This window comes from Podarcis cretensis (genome assembly GCF_951804945.1).
Source record: "Podarcis cretensis genome assembly, chromosome: 8".
Classification (NCBI taxonomy): domain Eukaryota; kingdom Metazoa; phylum Chordata; class Lepidosauria; order Squamata; family Lacertidae; genus Podarcis; species Podarcis cretensis.
The window spans coordinates 55,427,497-55,444,269 of record NC_137177.1 but is presented as its reverse complement, the minus strand read 5'-3'; the positions used below and the strand labels follow the sequence as shown (position 1 = coordinate 55,444,269).

The window sequence follows — 16,773 nt, the reverse complement described above, 5'->3', positions numbered from 1 at the left end:
GCCCACGGGGCTGCCCCTACGTCTCCTTTGTTAAAATTTTAATTTGCCTTCTTTTCTCGCCTTTGATGTCAAAATTCTGACCTACAAGCCTTTGAAGTTTCTTATTAGGAGGGAAATTAACTTCTCTAACTCCCCCATCTCACTTTATTTTCCCCCTCCTTTTTCTCTCTCCACCTTTACTGTATTTTGACCTACTGTGTTAAAGAAACTACTTCAAAATTCGGTGCGAAAAGAGAAATTCACGGTGGGTAGGGGGCGGTTCGCGAAAGAAAGAGAGTGAAAGCAGACTTTTAAATCTATATTAGTGTTCAGTCCAACAGTTCCAGGAATGAATAGGTTAATTTGCGCGAGGGAGGGGGGGAGTCGAGGGAGTTTGGGAGATTAATTTTGTGGAGATCATCAGCAAAATAATAAAAACAACAACAATAATAATGAAGGGAGTCTGCGTGTGCCACAATTCTGCACGGATCCCTGTCTTAACTGTAGTTGATACATTTTGTTCTGAAGGGAGATTATTTTAATAATGGTAATAATAACAATAATAGCATTAATATTTATTATTATTATTATGTATTAAGCAACAACTCTCCTGGACTGAGTTAAATCTTTGTACAAACCCCGGACTGATTGGCGATGGCTTCCACCAGATTTGAAAAGCACTCAAATAAAAGACGGCGACGTCAGTAAATGGAAGGCGTGAGTGGCGGGGGGAGGGAGTGAGAAAAGAGCCGGAGTGAGAAACCGAGAGCGAGCGAGAGAGAGACTGACTTAAAAGAAAGAGGAGGAGCTTCGAGAGAGAGACTCCGGCTGTCAATCAAAGGCGGGAGTTCCAATAATCTCCAGCAATCTGTTAGGACCTGACCTGGAGTCCACTCAGATCAATAGGAAAAGTGAAGGGAGAAAGAGACGGAGGATCGTTACGCAGCAGCGGCTGGAGGAGGAGGAAGAAGAAGACGAAGAAGAGGAAGAGGAGGAGGCGGCGGCAGCAGCAGCAACAGCGGCAGCCCCCCCCCGGCCTCGCCTGGTCTTCCCACCCCGCTAACCCACCCGGCACCGCCAATGCCTGGCAGACTTTCTGAGACGCACTAAAAAAGTGCAGGCGAGGCGAGCAAAGGGCGAACGACCGGGCTCCTTTTCTTCGCTTCTGCGCCTCTCTCTCTCTCTCTCTTTCCTTCCTTCCTCGCGCTCTCTCCTTTCGCTTCTCTTTCCTTTCCTCCCCCTCCCTCTTTCCCCTCCCCTCTTTCCTTCCCCCCTTCCTTCCCCTCTTCCCCCCCTCCTCGCCTCTCCACCCCCCCCCAACCACACACCACCCCGCCATGGCATTTTCCCAGTTGGGATACCAGTATATCCGGCCGCTCTACCCATCGGATCGCCAAGGGAACAGCAGCTCCCGAAGCGGGGCAGACCTCAGCCCGACGGGGACGCTCTCCAACGTGCTCTCCTCCATGTACGGAGCGCCGTACGCGGCAGCCGCGGCTGCTCAAGGATACGGAGCCTTCCTCCCCTACACCGCCGAGCTACCCATCTTCCCGCAGCTGGTAAGGAGACGAGTCCACAGATTCCGCTCTTCTTTCTCTCTCTTTCTCTTTCTCGCTCTCTGCCACACACACACACACACACCCCAACTCCAGATTTCTCCCTTTAAAAACCCGCAGTCCTCCTTTCTCCCCCTTTCTTTCTCTTTTTGGAATCTTCAGCTTTTCTTTCTCTTCCAACTCCGCCTGCGATGTGATTTTGCACAGCTGCGGGCGTAAAGCGAAGACGCAGGAAAAGGTGCAATTGGCTGGTGGTGCTTTGCAAGTGACCAGCTCGGTCTCCTGGTTCCCCCCCCCCCCTCGATCTGGGCCCGGGGGTGCGCTAGGGGGCCGAGCAGGCGAGGGGTTAAAAATCTCTCTTCGGCAGATTGAGAAGAGCATGCAAAAAAACTCCTGCCTCGGCTTTATTTTTTTACTTTAAAAAAAAAATAACTCGCAGAGTTTGGGACACAGTTCGCGCCCCCTCCCGTGACTTTTTAAATTTTTATTTATTTATTTATTTATTTTTAAAAAGAGAGGCACCCGTATCCTTAAACCACTGCTTAGTCGGAAGTAATGGGCCGTATTAATTTCAATGCAGCTTTCAAATAATTCCGGGTGTATGGAGAACTGAACTGAACCAAGGGCAGCGGGTGGGAGGAGGGGGGGGGGGGAGAGAGAGAGAATCACCTCCGTGAGTGCCTTTGATCGTCTTTTCTCAACGTAAGAACAATCCCATATTGTGCCTTTTCCTTGTGAATAACACGCACTGGATGAGAGGGGGGGCGGGGAGAGTCGGAATCTCGCTTTGAAAATCAGTAATCATGTTACTATTAATAAGCCTTGGAAGCAAAAAGATCTGCTATGGGGATCCAAACCTAGCAGAAAATAAAGTGTTCGGGTTTTTCATAATATAAGGGAGCCTGATTTCAACAGAGAGTTGTAGGAAGGAGTTACTGAGTCCTTTTGTTGTCCATATATCTTCGAGAGTTTGAATATAGTTTCAGAGCGCCATTCCTAGGCCCGTGTTTCCCCAATGAAAGTTGAAAAAGGGAAATCTAACAATTCCCCCAATACGGACACCCATCAAAACCCTTGGACACAAATGGGCGCTAGTACTCTCTCTCTCTCTCTCTCTCTCTCCTCTCCTTTCCGTGAGGGGGTTGATTGACAGTTCCATCTAGCGCGCGGAGGAATCGTCAGGCAAAAGGGTGTTTTGTTTTTTTATTTAAAGGGGGTTTAGCAGCAACACCTCCGTTGTGCAAGTTGCGGGGGGGGGGGGAGAGGAGAGACACGCAGAAACTTCGAGCAGAGATTTTGTCAAGTTAAGCCTGAGCGTTTCTTTAAAGCAAAAACAAAATCCAACTTCTGCAAAGTTGCAAGCGGTGAATTAAAAACAACAAGCCACTGTCTAATAATACCCTGATCTGTTATGTTTTCTCTCAAGGAAACAATGGGAGATTTAATAGGATCTCCCATTAAATGCACGGCATATGCTGTGCATCTCTCTCGTCTCCCCACACCACGTCTCATTTGGGGGTTGTGTGTGTGTGTGTGTGTGTGTGTGTGAGAGAGAGAGAGAGAGAGAGAGAGAGAGAGAGAGAGAATATAAACGTAAACCTATTTTACTTCTGTCATATATGTGATTACGTCCAGCTACTTTTCGAGATTCTGTTTCCCGAGTTCTGGAGGCCAGGGCTGCATGCGAATGGCCCAAGAAGTTTAAAAAACGTAAGCGAGGTGCGCCCGCGTGTGCGCCTTCAACTGGCTATTGAAAATACTTTTCAAAAAGGACTGGCTGGGACACCTTTAGAACTCTGTGGATTTAAGAAATAACAGGCAGCCTCCCAACCGCCCCCCGCACAAACATCAATCCCCTTTATAACTTTTGAAATGAGAAATTATTATAAAACTGCAGACGGAATCGCACTTCTCCATATATATCGAACTTAAAAGGGCAAGCTTCCGAGTCTTACAGCGTTCTTCGTCATCCGGCAGAATGACAGCCGCGCAGCCCTTGATTCATTTGATCCCGTCGAATATATTGCTCGGCTTATCTTCCACCCCTTTGGGAGTCAAGAGGGCTACTGAACCGGTGTGGGGGCTCTCTCCTCCTTGAAAGAGCCCATTTCCATGGCTAACCGTTAGTTGCTCTGTGTAACGCCCCCCTCCCCATTTTTTCTGTCCTTCTGCAGGGAGCCCAGTATGAGCTGAAAGAGGGCCCCGGCGTCCAGCACCCGGCTTTTCCTCACCACCACCCGGCTTTCTACCCCTATGGCCAGTACCAGTTTGGCGACCCGTCGAGGCCCAAGAACGCCACCCGCGAGAGCACCAGCACCCTCAAGGCCTGGCTGAACGAGCACCGGAAAAACCCTTACCCCACCAAAGGCGAGAAGATCATGCTGGCCATCATCACCAAGATGACCCTCACGCAGGTCTCCACCTGGTTCGCCAACGCCCGGCGGCGCCTCAAAAAGGAGAATAAAATGACCTGGGCTCCGCGGAGCCGCACCGACGAGGAGGGCAACTCTTACGGCAGCGAGCACGACGAAGAGGACGGCGAAGGCGACAAGCGGGACCCCGACGACGAGGAGATCGATCTGGAGAACATCGACACCGAGAATATGGAGAGCGGGGCGCCAGGGGCCAAAGCGGGGCAGCTTCTCCTGGAAGGGGAGGACGACGAGGAGGAGGACGAGGAGGAGGAGGAAGAGGACGAGGAACCGCCGGATGATTCGGTGCTCCTCCATTCCGACGCCAAAACCACCGACTCGGAGGGCTCCGACGGCTTCGAGGACCTGCCGGGAGCTCAGGAGCGCTTCTTGAAGGCTATGGAGGCCCGTCAGCGCGCCTCGTCGGGCGAGCTGCCTTCGCCAGCGACTCTCCAGCAGCAGCAGCTGCAGCAACAGCGCCATCCTTCCTCCCCAGCGTCCCCCCCAACGGCTCCCAGCCCCGCTTTGGCACCGCAAGCGCAGCCTCCCAAGCCCAAGATCTGGTCCTTAGCAGAGACCGCTACCAGCCCGGATAACCCGTCGCGGAAATCTCCCCCCAGCGGAGGTTCCCCCCCTGCGGCAGCGGCCACCCCCCAGAGCCTCCAGCTGGTGGGAGCCCCCGCACCGCCGCAGCCTCCTCCGACGGCCCCGGGCCCCGCGCACAGACTGGTCGCCTCTTGCCCTCTGGGCAAATTCGCTAACTGGTCCAGCCGGGCCTTCTCGGCCCACCCCCATCACCACCACCACCACCACCCCCACCCGCTCACTTTACTGAACACTCCCCACCTGCTGGGACTCGGGGGGGCGAACCCCAGCGCGGCCCCCAGCGCGGCGGCTATCGCGGCTTTCTCCAGACCCGCGGACCAAGCGCAGAGCGCGGAGTCCTCCGGAACAGGTAACCCATTCGATGGGAGGGAGGCGTATACCTGAGAGCGGGGAAAGGCAAGGTGGGGGGAGGAGGGGGAAACAACTTGGCTGCAACCCTAAGATTCATGGGACTTACTTACGTGGGGGAGAGAATTTTGAACTAGGGTGGGTTTGTATGCGAGGCTGCGCGTTTATTCCCTGAGACTTATGTGGCATTCAGTTAAGTTTCCTTAGACAACACTGAAATGAACCTGAAGAAATTTGAGTCCATTCATTTCAGTGGGTCTACTCTAATTAAAACTAAGCTGGCTACCACTAAAACAACTTATAAGAACGCAAATGGTAGAAGGGAGGGGGACTTAGAAGGAAGCTCCAGAATAGAGTAGGTGGAATAAAAAACGACGAAAGCGGGAGGTATTCCTCGAGGGTTTGAAGCCCAAAGAAGCAATTCATTATGACGGGGAAAGACAGTCAGACCCTCACTGCTCCCTTTTCTGGACTCTCTATATCTCTTTTCCCAAAAGAGGTCCAGGCTTTCTTAGTTGGCCTAAAGATTCAGTTTATATTTCGGACAGAAACATTGGCTGGATCTCTCCACAGCCCATGAACATGCAAGATCATGCTGCATCAGTTTCTGTCTTCTATTTATTCTATCGACTTCAGTGCCAGGCTCCCCATTTAGAATCACATGGTAATAAATAAATCAGAAGGCCTTTACCTGGGGCGCATTCTTTTTAAAACAACAACTTCCACCAATATTGCCTTCAAAACAGGGGGAGCTTTTTTTTAAAAAAAAAATGCATTCTCCCAGTTAGGGATACCCTACTTGCTGTGGTCAGAATTGGTGCTCTCTGTATTGATGGTATCACCTGCCTATTTTAAAATGACATTTAACACCCCCCCCAAAAAAAAACCCCTCTTATATTTGCTAGGAAAGATATCCCCAAACTGAAATCAAAGGTGTGGGTCTGTGGTTTGTTTGGTTTTTTACTTCCATGTAAAATGGGTTTGGCAATCCAGGTGTTCTGTGACCTTAAGCACACACTCTGAAGCGATCAAGCAAATCCCACTGAAGTGAAGCATTTTTATTTTAATACTGGACATGGTTAGGATCTGGGTTCTCTTTAACAGGTTTTCATTTTTTCATTTTTTAAAAAAAGAATGTACTGAGCTAAGTTGCTAAGAGTGACATGAATTCAGGAACCTTAGAGAAGCAAATCCAAGGTGTTTTTTTTTAAAAAAAAGGAACTTTTTTTTTCTTTGTTTGCTTTTGTTTGTTTTAGATCGATCTAGTGCCTTGGAAGTAGAGAAAAAGTTAATAAAGACAGCTTTTCAACCAGTTCAGAGGCGGTAAGAGATTATCTATGTCCTAGAGGGTACATTAAAAAGGGAGAGGAATTTGCTTGTAGACCAATTCCCATTGACATCAATGGGACTTGCTGCCCTGCAAGATGCAATCTCTTGCAGACTTACTTGGGAGTAAATGCCATTGAAACCAGGGCTTGGACTTCCTTCCAAGTAAAAATGTGAGGGATTTGGGCCCCACCATGTATATTTAGGACTGGGGAAGAATTATAAATGGCCAGTTTGGTTCCAGTCCCTCTGAGATTCATTTTCCAAGCCAGCTTTAGTGCACTTTTGTGATGTTAGATAAGAGCACCAAGGAAAGATTGCAGAGTCAGTTTTCTAGAATTTGTAAACTAGTGCTTGTGAGATACAAAGGTCCCCTCTGCAACTCTTTAGAGTCTTGTTAAAAATCAATATAGGGAAGCAGAAAATTCCCAGTCTGATCACCTCCTTTTTAATCCTCCAGTTCAAAACTGGCCAAATTGAAATATTGGTTTAGTCTATGAAATAAGGTGGACAGGCCAATGTAAACTCTGCTCTCTTGCATACCTGTGGAGTTTAGGTGTGTGATATATCTGCATATATTTATTTGCACATGCACACCTATATGTATAATCTATCCTGGCTATGTACAAGTGTGCATTCACAAACGCACACAGATGCACCCTAATGAAATGAATAGATTTAATTGTGTGGTTGGTGCATATGCATACACACATATATTTCTTTGGCTATAATACCATGCACTGTGTTTGCACGTTGACTAGAAAGAATGCGCCATGATTGCATGTGAGACAGTACATATGCTTGTGCATAAATGTACATATATTTCATAACTTGCATTTAGCAGTGAAATAGTGTTCACTGCAAGGTTGCTTGATATTGCTTAAAAATGCACAGCACTTTGGCCTAAATAAAAAAAAAATTAAGTAAAAGGATTATGTCTCTAACATATTAGAGTGGCTATAAAACTGCAGACGGTTAGCCATGTGAATCTGCTGCAGCAAAACTAAGAAAAGATTCTCCCGACACCTTAAAGACTAACATATGGATTGTGGCATCAGTTTTTATGGACTAAAGGCAAAGGACCAGGCGGGTTAGTGCATTTCAGAACTCCGCAAAAGCTTATGTTGCAGTCAATCTGTTAGCCTTTAAAGGGCACCCCCCACTCCGCATAAAATTGGGATAGTTTTTGCTCATGGTTTTTGAATGTTTTCAAAGACTTTTTGTTCCACGTTAAAGAAAGCATAAGCTCCGCTGCAGTCTCCAGTTCTGGCTGCCTATTAGATGATCAGAGAAATCAGTATTCAAGATATATATCTATATATCTTCTTTTTTTCTTCTGTGTTCCTTTTCTTCCAGGCCTCAGAACCAACTTGATGCAGCTATGGTTCTATCTGCGTTGTCATCATCATAGTTAATTTTTTTATAATTATTGTTCTAATGATTGTAAAATAAAATTCTCTGTATAGTTACAACTTGTACGCATGTCCATGTATCAAATGAAAAAAATTACAAAAACCAAGAAAAAAACCCCCTGCTTCTGTGCTATCATCTGGATTAGCTGAATTCGTGAGGTTTTTTGGAAGTCCAGTGAGAAATAGGCGTCTTCATTTTCTTTTTTGTATATATAGTAAAAATGAAAAAAAAATGTACATATGTGTGAACCAAATTGTACAAGAAAGTATATATTTTTGGCTAATAAACTGTTGCCACTTTGACTACAATTTTCTGATACCTACGTGAATTATTATTATTATTATTATTATTATTATTTATCATTATTTCCTTTTGTCACTTTGGGAAACTTTAAAACTAGTTTTGGAAGATTCCCCACTGTGCTTAGATTTCCAGAAGGGTAGCCGTCTTTAGAGGCTTCCAAATCCTGATTTTCTATAACTGCGAGAACGAAAATCAGTAGCAATCTTGAGTACAAAATGCAGCTGTGAGCTAGCTAGAAGAAAATGTCAACAGAGTGTGTTTGTGTACAGGAAAGAGAGGTGTGTGCGTATTCATTTGAATTAAAGAGAGCGGGGGCAGAAATCAACATCTGGGACTTTCTGGTTACTTTGCTGTATTAATTTTTAAATAGATTTTGGAGGTGGGGGGGGACCCGCGTGTTTATGTATTAGGAGTCACTGGTGGGACCATCGCTGCAGATCTGATCAAAACGCCTTGCCCTACCCTGTTTTTGTTTTGTGTGTGTGTTAAGAGGTTCCTGCTTGAAAGCCAAGTCCGCTGGTTTAAAGGGCCCATATTTTTCAAAGTTGCAAAAAACCTCCTTAGGAGATCGAATCGTCCTTTCGCTTTGCGGCTGGAAATCCTGGGCGATTTCAGGGGGTCGTTCAAAGCGCTCTCGCGTCTGTTTGAATTGCTAAGCGCTACGGGGGGTTGTTTGTGTGTGTGATTTCCAACCCCCCCCCCCCCCGCGTCCGCTTCTCCTTCCACGTTCGCGTAAAGATCGGACTGTATATTTGAGACAGCTGTTGGCTGGATCAAGGCAGAGGCAAGGCAAGTTGCGAAAGTCAGCCCCGTCGTATTTCTCCTTGTCCTCTTTCCACGGCTAAAGAGACACAAGGTCGGAAGGAGGTGGGCGGAGAGAGGAAAGGCCCGAGTAAAAGGAGGAAAGAGGAGAGGGTCTCTCTCTCCTTTCTTTATTCTTTCCAAGAAGATGTGGATTAAGACGGAAAAACTACTGCCGGCTGAGCTGGCAGCGCACGGGAGGGACTGGGCGCGGAGGGAAGGAGCAGGATCGCTATCTCCCGTGATTATTTTATATGCATTATCCGGCCGTTTCTATTTATTAAAGAAAGAGGGGGAAAAAGAAATCAGAAAGTGAGAGGGGGACGGGAACCCGCTGTCTCGGCTTCGGAGCGCGAGTGAAATCTGGAACTCGAGCGCCCTCTGCAGGCAGAAAGCCACTTGTCGAGTGCGCATTACCCTGCCAACTAGCGTGTGTGTGTTTACTCGGAAGTAAGTTTCGCTGAAAGCAGTGGCCACTTACTCCCGGGAAAGTTCGCGCGGGAGTTCGGCTTTTTTCTTTTCTTTGGAGGAAGGCCCGCTTTGTTCGTTTTCCTTTCTTCTGACTTCCCTCCTGCGTCCCCCCCGCCGCCGCCGCCTTCTTTCACGGAAAATGTGGGTTTTCTATCAGGCTCCAGCATGCATTTCAAGTTAACCCTCTCCCTAAACGTTCCTGGGAACTCTAGCTTAATCGCCACGGAGCTACAATTCCCAGCACCCTTCACAAACCCTTTGCGTGGGTGCAGGTGCTTTAAAGATATGGTGTGCTTGCAGCCAAACAAAACCGATATACCTTTAAAGCACATTTTCCCCTCTCAAAGAATTCTGGGCAATGTAGTTTGTCAAGCCCTGCTGGGAATTGTGACCCTGTGAAGGGTAAACTACAATGCCCTGGATTGTTTGAGAAAGCGAGTATGTTTCAAATGTGCTTTAAAGGTATAGTGCAAGCCTGGAGTCACATCAACATTCAGTTATTTTGGCATAAGCTCCAGTGAACTCCATGGGGCTTACTACAGAGTAGACATGTGCCCTTTTGGTCTATTTCTGGAGTAGTGGTAGGGGGAATAATCTGGTTCAAGCTACCTCAACTAGGTGCCTTTCAGTTTTATTACTATTACTATTACTAGTATTTTTCCAAGCTACATCTCCCATCAACCTCTAGCCATTGGTCATTGCTGGCTGGGGCTGATGGCAGCTGGAATTCAACATCTGGAAGGCACTGGGGTGCTATGGTTAGTACAATGCAGAGCAGGGGAACATTTTTGGGCTTCTAGAGCAAGCTTGGTAAGCGATGGGAGAAGTCAGCAGCAACCTCGACCCGCCTGCAAAATAATCTATGATGCCCCAAGGACCTTATTACCTGATGTTGTAGCTATTGATTACTTTTTTAGTTAACCCACCTCCAACCCCGGAAATGAAGCAGCAGCCTCCTGGGGGGCTGGACCGGTGAGGGTGGGGGAAGAGAAAAACAAAACCAGGAATTTAAAACCAAAACAAAAAAGATTGGAGGAGAGAATAATCTTCTTATGGCTAACGATACGGTGGTGTTAAAAATCACAAATGGTACTGCTTTGCAAATAAGTGATACCAGCAATATTCACCATGTGTTTAAAGAGCACAACTGCCCCTCCAAAAAAGAATCACGGAAACTGTAGTTTGTGCAGGGTGCCGGGAGTTGTAGCTCTGTGAGGGGGGAAATTGCAGTCCCCAGGATTCCTTAGGGAAAGCCATGTGCTTTGGATATGCTTTAAATGAGTGGCACAGATCTGCTTTTCTATTGCAGTCCCTGTGGAGGAACGTACACAAGTGATGTGACAAAGGCTGGGGCAGGGGCAACAACAACCACCCAAATGTGGGATTCTCTCAGTGTCACTTGTGAGTGTGCATCCTACAATCCCTGGGCAAGAAGTGGTTTTTTTGAAAGTTAATACATAGGGAGGAAAACCCTACTGAGAAAAAGCTTAAGGCCAAGGCTGCGCTGGTGTACACACTTACTTGGAAGTTAGCCCCATTGAACTCGGTCGGGCATACGTTTGAGTAAAAAGGCAGAGGCTCCCCAGCTGCCCACTTTGGAAAGGAAACAATGTTAAGGCAATAATTTTAGTCCTCCTTAGGTCTGGTGCGATTTGGTTAGAAAATGCAAGGTTGGAACTTGTTGGGAAGGTTCCATTTGCTGAACACATTTGGCTAGGATGGAAAAACCTCACCGAATTTTCATTCATAAGAGTTGCATCAATTACACTAGTTTGCAGAAAGGCGTTTAGGGAAACAAATGTAATCTAGGGTATCACTTGTTACAGATACCTTTTAAAAACAAAACAAAATAGCAACTATTGAGCTGCTGTGTTGCATTATCCAAAGTTAACACCCCTTCCTTAGTTTGTTAAGTGTGATGGGCATTGTGGCTTTGTGAGGGGTAAGCTACAGTTCTCAGGAGTGTTTGAAGGGATGTGTGCTGTATATGTGCTTTAAATATATGGTGTACACACAGCCTTGTAAGTCTTTTATCAAATTTCTTCCAAGGAAGTTGCAGCAGGACACACAGGCAAAAAAGAGGGAGCTCTCTCACAACAAAACCCTATGCATATTTACTCAGAAGTAAGTCTCAGCTGCATTCAGTGCAGCTTATTTCCAAGTAGGTGTTCATAGGATTGCAGCATGTAAAAGTTACTCTCCTGTCATTTCTTCTACTTCTTTCCCTCCACCCTTTTTCAGAGAAAAAGCCTCCTATAAAATATGGAAGGGGAAGAAAAATATAGAAAACACCCCTTCCAAATTTGATTGTAATTGGAAAAACCCACAAAGTTTTGCATGTGGATCTTTGCATGAGGTAGAGAAGAAATGAAAAGCAACAAGGTGGCAAAGCAGCTCCATTTCCTTAGCAAAGTGTTGAAAATTGGCCAGCTTTGCAAGAGGTCAAGCGGCTTAGAGTCACTTCAGTTTTACCTGCCGGTTTGAGGAGGGAAGGGAGCAATTTTTTCCTCAGCCTGAAAGAAGCATGGGTTTATAAAAGGTGGGGGATTAAAGCAGACCTGCCTTTGCCCATTAGGAAAATTAAAATTAAATTAAAACACACACTTTCCCCGTAACATTTGACTCCTTCTAGCTTCAGAATTCAGGAAGCTTAGCACAATCAAACCACAGCCATCCCATCTCCCCTTTTGCTGTGGGTCCCTTCCCCCCACCCTCCTTTCTTTGGCAGTTAACTTCAAAAACGGCACAATTATGGAATATTAAAACTAACTACAAGTCAGGCCTGTTATGAGGTTGGTGCAGGGCCCTCTCAGATCTAACAACGCAGCTTTTGGTGTGAACAAAAGGTTGCTGGATTATTATTATTTTAAAAAATCAGTTTAAATGAACACATAAAAAGCTAGTAGTTGTGTTAGTCAGCAGAGCGAAAGGAGATCAAGGAACAGAAATAATAATCTCTTTTACAGGTTAACCAATTGTTGCAAGCTTTGAAAGGCAGGTAACTTTCACCAGCGTAGGGATAGTCAGTCTGTTCACACAGGCAAGCATGTAGAAGATTACAAAGTGGGGTTTGCGTTGTGCAATGAGGCTGACATCCAGGAGTTTGCTTTGGAGTAAGTGTGCACGATTGCGTTGTAAGACGGACAGGGTGTGTGTTTGCTGAACTATCTTTACGGAAGGACTCTTCTCATTTTAATTTAGGGTAGGTTGCTGGTGTGTGTGCTAACCTGTGACTCTTCAGAAGTCTTCAACTCCCATCACTCCTGACCATTGATCATGCCAGCTGGGGCTGATGGGAGTTGCAGTTTAACAATGTCTGGAGGACCAATGGTTAGCCCTCCTGATTTAGGGTCAATTCACATCCAAGGCAAGAGCTGTGTGACATTTACCATTTATTCTGGCCCCAGTGTGCTCCCACCAGAGGTATGTGAAGCTAAGTACACATGACATTAGCCACAACTCATATATAACTCATAGTTTCTTGAGAAATGCCACTAGTTGATGTTTTTACCCTCAAAACGGCTTGCATCCAGTTTGAAAATGTAAGCTGTGGCTAAGCTGAGATGTGCATATTCCAGACATCCATTGCGCATGCACAGATGACGATGCATGCACAGAAGAGGTTGCATGAGCAGAGAAACAAATCAAGTGATCAGTTCATGGTGGAAACAGCAAGGTAAAGCGTGATTATTGAAACACAGCAGGGGGAAATGACCTCGCTGAGTTTTAAGATGTTCATGTGTACATGCCCTAAGATGGAGTCGTGCATTGCCAAGAATGTGGAGCTATCAGTGGGAGTGACATCTCTATGTGGAATCCCCTCCTTCCATAATAAATAGTAAAACTTCACGTTGAGTGCTTCCCCATTTTAATATATGTGTTAGTTTATATATTATAGGTCACTTTGAGTTAACTTGGTAAAAATGTCCAATAAATTTAATTAATTAATTAATTAATTAGGTAAGTAAGTAAGTAAGTAAGTAATAGTGACATTGAGACTTAGGTTTATGCTGGGGTGTTTTAACTACACCTTGCAGAAAAACTCAATATGCAGATGCCATTTTCAGCAACAGGCCCGTTCTCCCTGTAATACAGGCAACTCTTCATTTGTGCATGACCGGTGAGGCACACGCTGTTTTTTGGCACTGCAAGGGGGTGCGGTAGGGCAGGGTTACGTGCGTCCCACTGGCACGTGTGGTGACATAGAACCTCCCCCTCCCACGTAAATGGGGAGTTGCCTGTAAATTGTTCCACAACCCCTCAAATTGCTATTGAGCCTCTTTGATACTATGTTGAATGCATGTGTGACTATTACTGATGCAGGATAGAAAGTCTGCAGCGTGTGTCCATTGTTAAACGGAATGTGCTTCCCAGGCTCTATGGGAACCTGTGGCCCTGCAGATGCTGGCAGACTCCCACCAGCCCCAGCAAGCACGGCCAATGACAATGGGAGTTGTAGTTCAGCAACATCTGGAGGGCCAGAGGTTCCCCACACCTGCTCTATGGGTTTTACATTAGCATTTTAGACATGGGAAATGCAACAGACGAAAAGCTTTTCTTGTTTTGTGCAAAATCTCTCTAAGAATGCATTTTAGGCTGGGTTATGCCCCTTGCGAATGTTGTTTGTGAGGGGCAAAACAGAGTCATTTCCCAATCAAATGTACTTTCTCAGTTTCTTATGTTTGAATTGCAGACCCAAATATGCCAATATTAGCATGTGTGTGTGTGAGAACTATAGTAATTCTTTCTCTCCCTCCCCAACCACCACTCCATCTCCCTATGCCAATTTGGAAATTCAGTTGGGTTGCTGAATTTCAGTCAGACTGCATCCTCAAAGTAACCTGGAAAATGTAGTTTTGTGACTGGAAAGGATTTCCAGAAAGGACATATCTGCACTGCGAATTAAGACACCACCTTTTCAGAGACGTGGGAGGGGGGAAGGATCAAGGAAGGACTTAGGGGACATGGGGGAAAATAGGAATCTGCCCTATACCAAATCAGACTGATGGTCAATTCTGTCTGGCAGAGATTCTGATAGGACTCTCTCCCAGAGCTATCTGGAGATGCCAGGATGTGAACCTGGGATGTTATGCATGCTCTGCCACTGACCTCTGGCCTTTTCCTATGAGGGGAGAAGGACAAGGAATGAGTGAGAAAGATGGGTGCTTCAGGACTCTGTGGAGGTACAGGCGGCATCATGGGCAGAAGTTATTTTTACCAACTTTGGCTACTTCACCAACAATAGGGTTATTGGAAGAAGGCAGATCTTGCCTCAGTTAATAACATGTTTTGGTTACATCCAGGTTAGATTACTGCAATGCACTCTACAGGGGTTGCCCTTGAAGATTATATGGAAAGGTCAGTTAGTGCACCTCTGGAATACCCTCCCTGAGGAGGTCCATACACCCCTTTCTTCACTGACTTTGTAGATCCTTAAAGCCCTTCTTATTCCAGTCTGCATATAATTTTATGTAGATCTGTTTTAGCACATCTTTCTCTGGTGCCTTTATTTTCATTGTGCTCAATGCTAGTGTTTTATGCAATTACAAATTATTTTCAAAAGATGGGGATTTTGTTGTACTGTTGTATATATATGACATCACCTTGTGAGGCTATATAACTTGAAAGGTGGGATAAGCATCTCTGAGGCCCCATCTGCACTATACATTGAAACTAGTATCATACCACTTTCAACTGCGAGGGCTTCCCAAAAATAAACCTGGGAACGGTAGCTTGTTAAGGGTGCTGAGAGTTGTCATGAGAGTCTTATTCCCCTCAAAGAGCTATAGTTCTCAGCATAACTTAACAATCAACCCCTCTTCCCAGGGCCTTGGTGGGTCCTCAAAGTTCCTGGTCTTGCCCTGACCTCCATATTTCTGTCATAACTTCTGAATGGAATCTACATGTGTACACACTGTACATTTCCACAGTTTACTGACTCTGCAACACAGATCCACTTTGAACATGTGTAGACTCTGTTATGAAGAGCACATAAGAACATAGGAAGCTACCAGTCAGACCACTGGGTCATCTAGTTCAGTGTGGTCTACACCAGGTGCCTCCAACCTTTTCAGACCCAGAACCCACATGAATGTGGGGACCTATTTCTTAACCACTTATTTGAATGGTGCTGATGCTCCTATTGTGACCCACCTTGCATCAGGCCATGACCCAATAGTGGGTCGTGACCCACTAGCTGAAGACCAGCAGTCTACACTGGCTGGTAGTGACTCTCTGGGATTTGGGGCAGGGAGTCTTTCCCCAGCCCTATCTGGAAACACCAGGATTAAGTCTGGGGCCTTCTGTATCCAAAGCACCGGGTGCAATCCTGATCCCTGCCCCCCAACATGTGTGTGTGTGCGCACGCGCGCGTGCTCAGGTATTACAAATATGCTGTCCATACACATACTTTTCTCTGAAAAGAAGCAAAATACAGACTAAAGTTAAATTCAGGCTAAAAACACAGAGGTGCCTTTTCTTGCTGTATAATTCTTAGGGCAGCTTTCAACAACCTGGTACCTTCCAGATGTCTTAGACTATAGCTCCCATCATTCCTCAGTCAGCATAGCCAAAGGTCAAGGATGATGGGATTTGGAGTCCAACAGCATCTGGTTGGGGAAGGCTGTCTTATGAGAATCACAGAGAAGCTTCACCAGAAGAGCTGCGGTAGATTTTATTACCACTGTCCTTCCTATGCAGGGACGCCGCTGCATCTCCTGCAGAACCGATAAAGCTGCCGGGTGCTAAGAGTTAACACCAAGTTAAAAGTACCAACACACAGGAGCATCCAGGGTGACATGCTTCAAGTTGAGACAGTACAAGTTATGCAAATGCAAAAGGGGTGTGCGGTATTGACATTTTGAGGTCACAGTGATAGGAATGTATTATTTATAGGCCTGGGTTGCAGGAGGCCGATAAACTACATTTGAAATCCTCAAGGTTTGTAAAGCTAGAAGAAGTCTCTCCCCCCCCCCCCGCTTTTCCTTTTTAAAGATGCACATTAGTAGGTATGAGGTTAACCTACCTAAAAATTCTCTATTTAGACAGCCTTTTCTGTAAGATGACTGGTTCTGTACATTAAAAGAAGTGATGTAGAAATAAAGGTTTTTATTTAAAAAAGGGGGGGAAATAATTTTCAGGATGCTTGCTTTATCTCTTGCTTAAATAAATAAATAAATAAATAAATCAGAAGAAGCCTTTAAAGAGAGGGCTGTCCTTTGTGAAACAGGACACCCAGCTGTATGGGGAAGGTCACACTTTTGCTTAATTTAGGGATCACTGATGAAGCACTGGTGACCTTGCCAGTCTACTCTGTGGCAGTCACAAACAACATCTGTAAACACCCCCTTCAATAATCAACACTGCACGAGAGACTTTTGGATCTTTTTTGGCCGAATTCATGTTTGCAGTGGCTTGGCCACTCCTGTGATGAGCACGCTCCCATGCTCCCATTTTGTTGGATGCTGGGATTAGACACCCACCTTCGCTCCTGTTCTGAGCAGAGGAGAGGTGCAAAGAGCTTCTCTATGTAACTGAGCTCTGTAGTTGGCAATGTAGGT

The 16,773-nt window shown here is 45.9% G+C and overlaps 1 protein-coding gene across 2 annotated transcripts; it reads left to right on the top strand.

Annotated features, from left to right (window-relative positions):
• The first annotated feature begins 779 nt into the window (after nt 1-779).
• On the top strand, nt 780-7,947 carry IRX3 (iroquois homeobox 3). 2 transcript variants are annotated; one of them, XM_079989270.1, is made up of 4 exons: nt 781-1,538; nt 3,710-4,901; nt 6,157-6,223; nt 7,583-7,947. In XM_079989270.1, exons 1-4 carry the CDS (start codon nt 1,317-1,319, stop codon nt 7,635-7,637), a joined length of 1,536 nt encoding a protein of 511 aa, XP_079845396.1. In that variant the 5' UTR covers nt 781-1,316; the 3' UTR covers nt 7,638-7,947. The 2 variants fall into 2 exon arrangements, with proteins under 2 accessions (XP_079845397.1, XP_079845396.1); XM_079989271.1 differs by lacking the exon at nt 6,157-6,223 and having other exon boundaries at nt 780-1,538.
• Nucleotides 7,948-16,773: the final 8,826 nt, after the last annotated feature.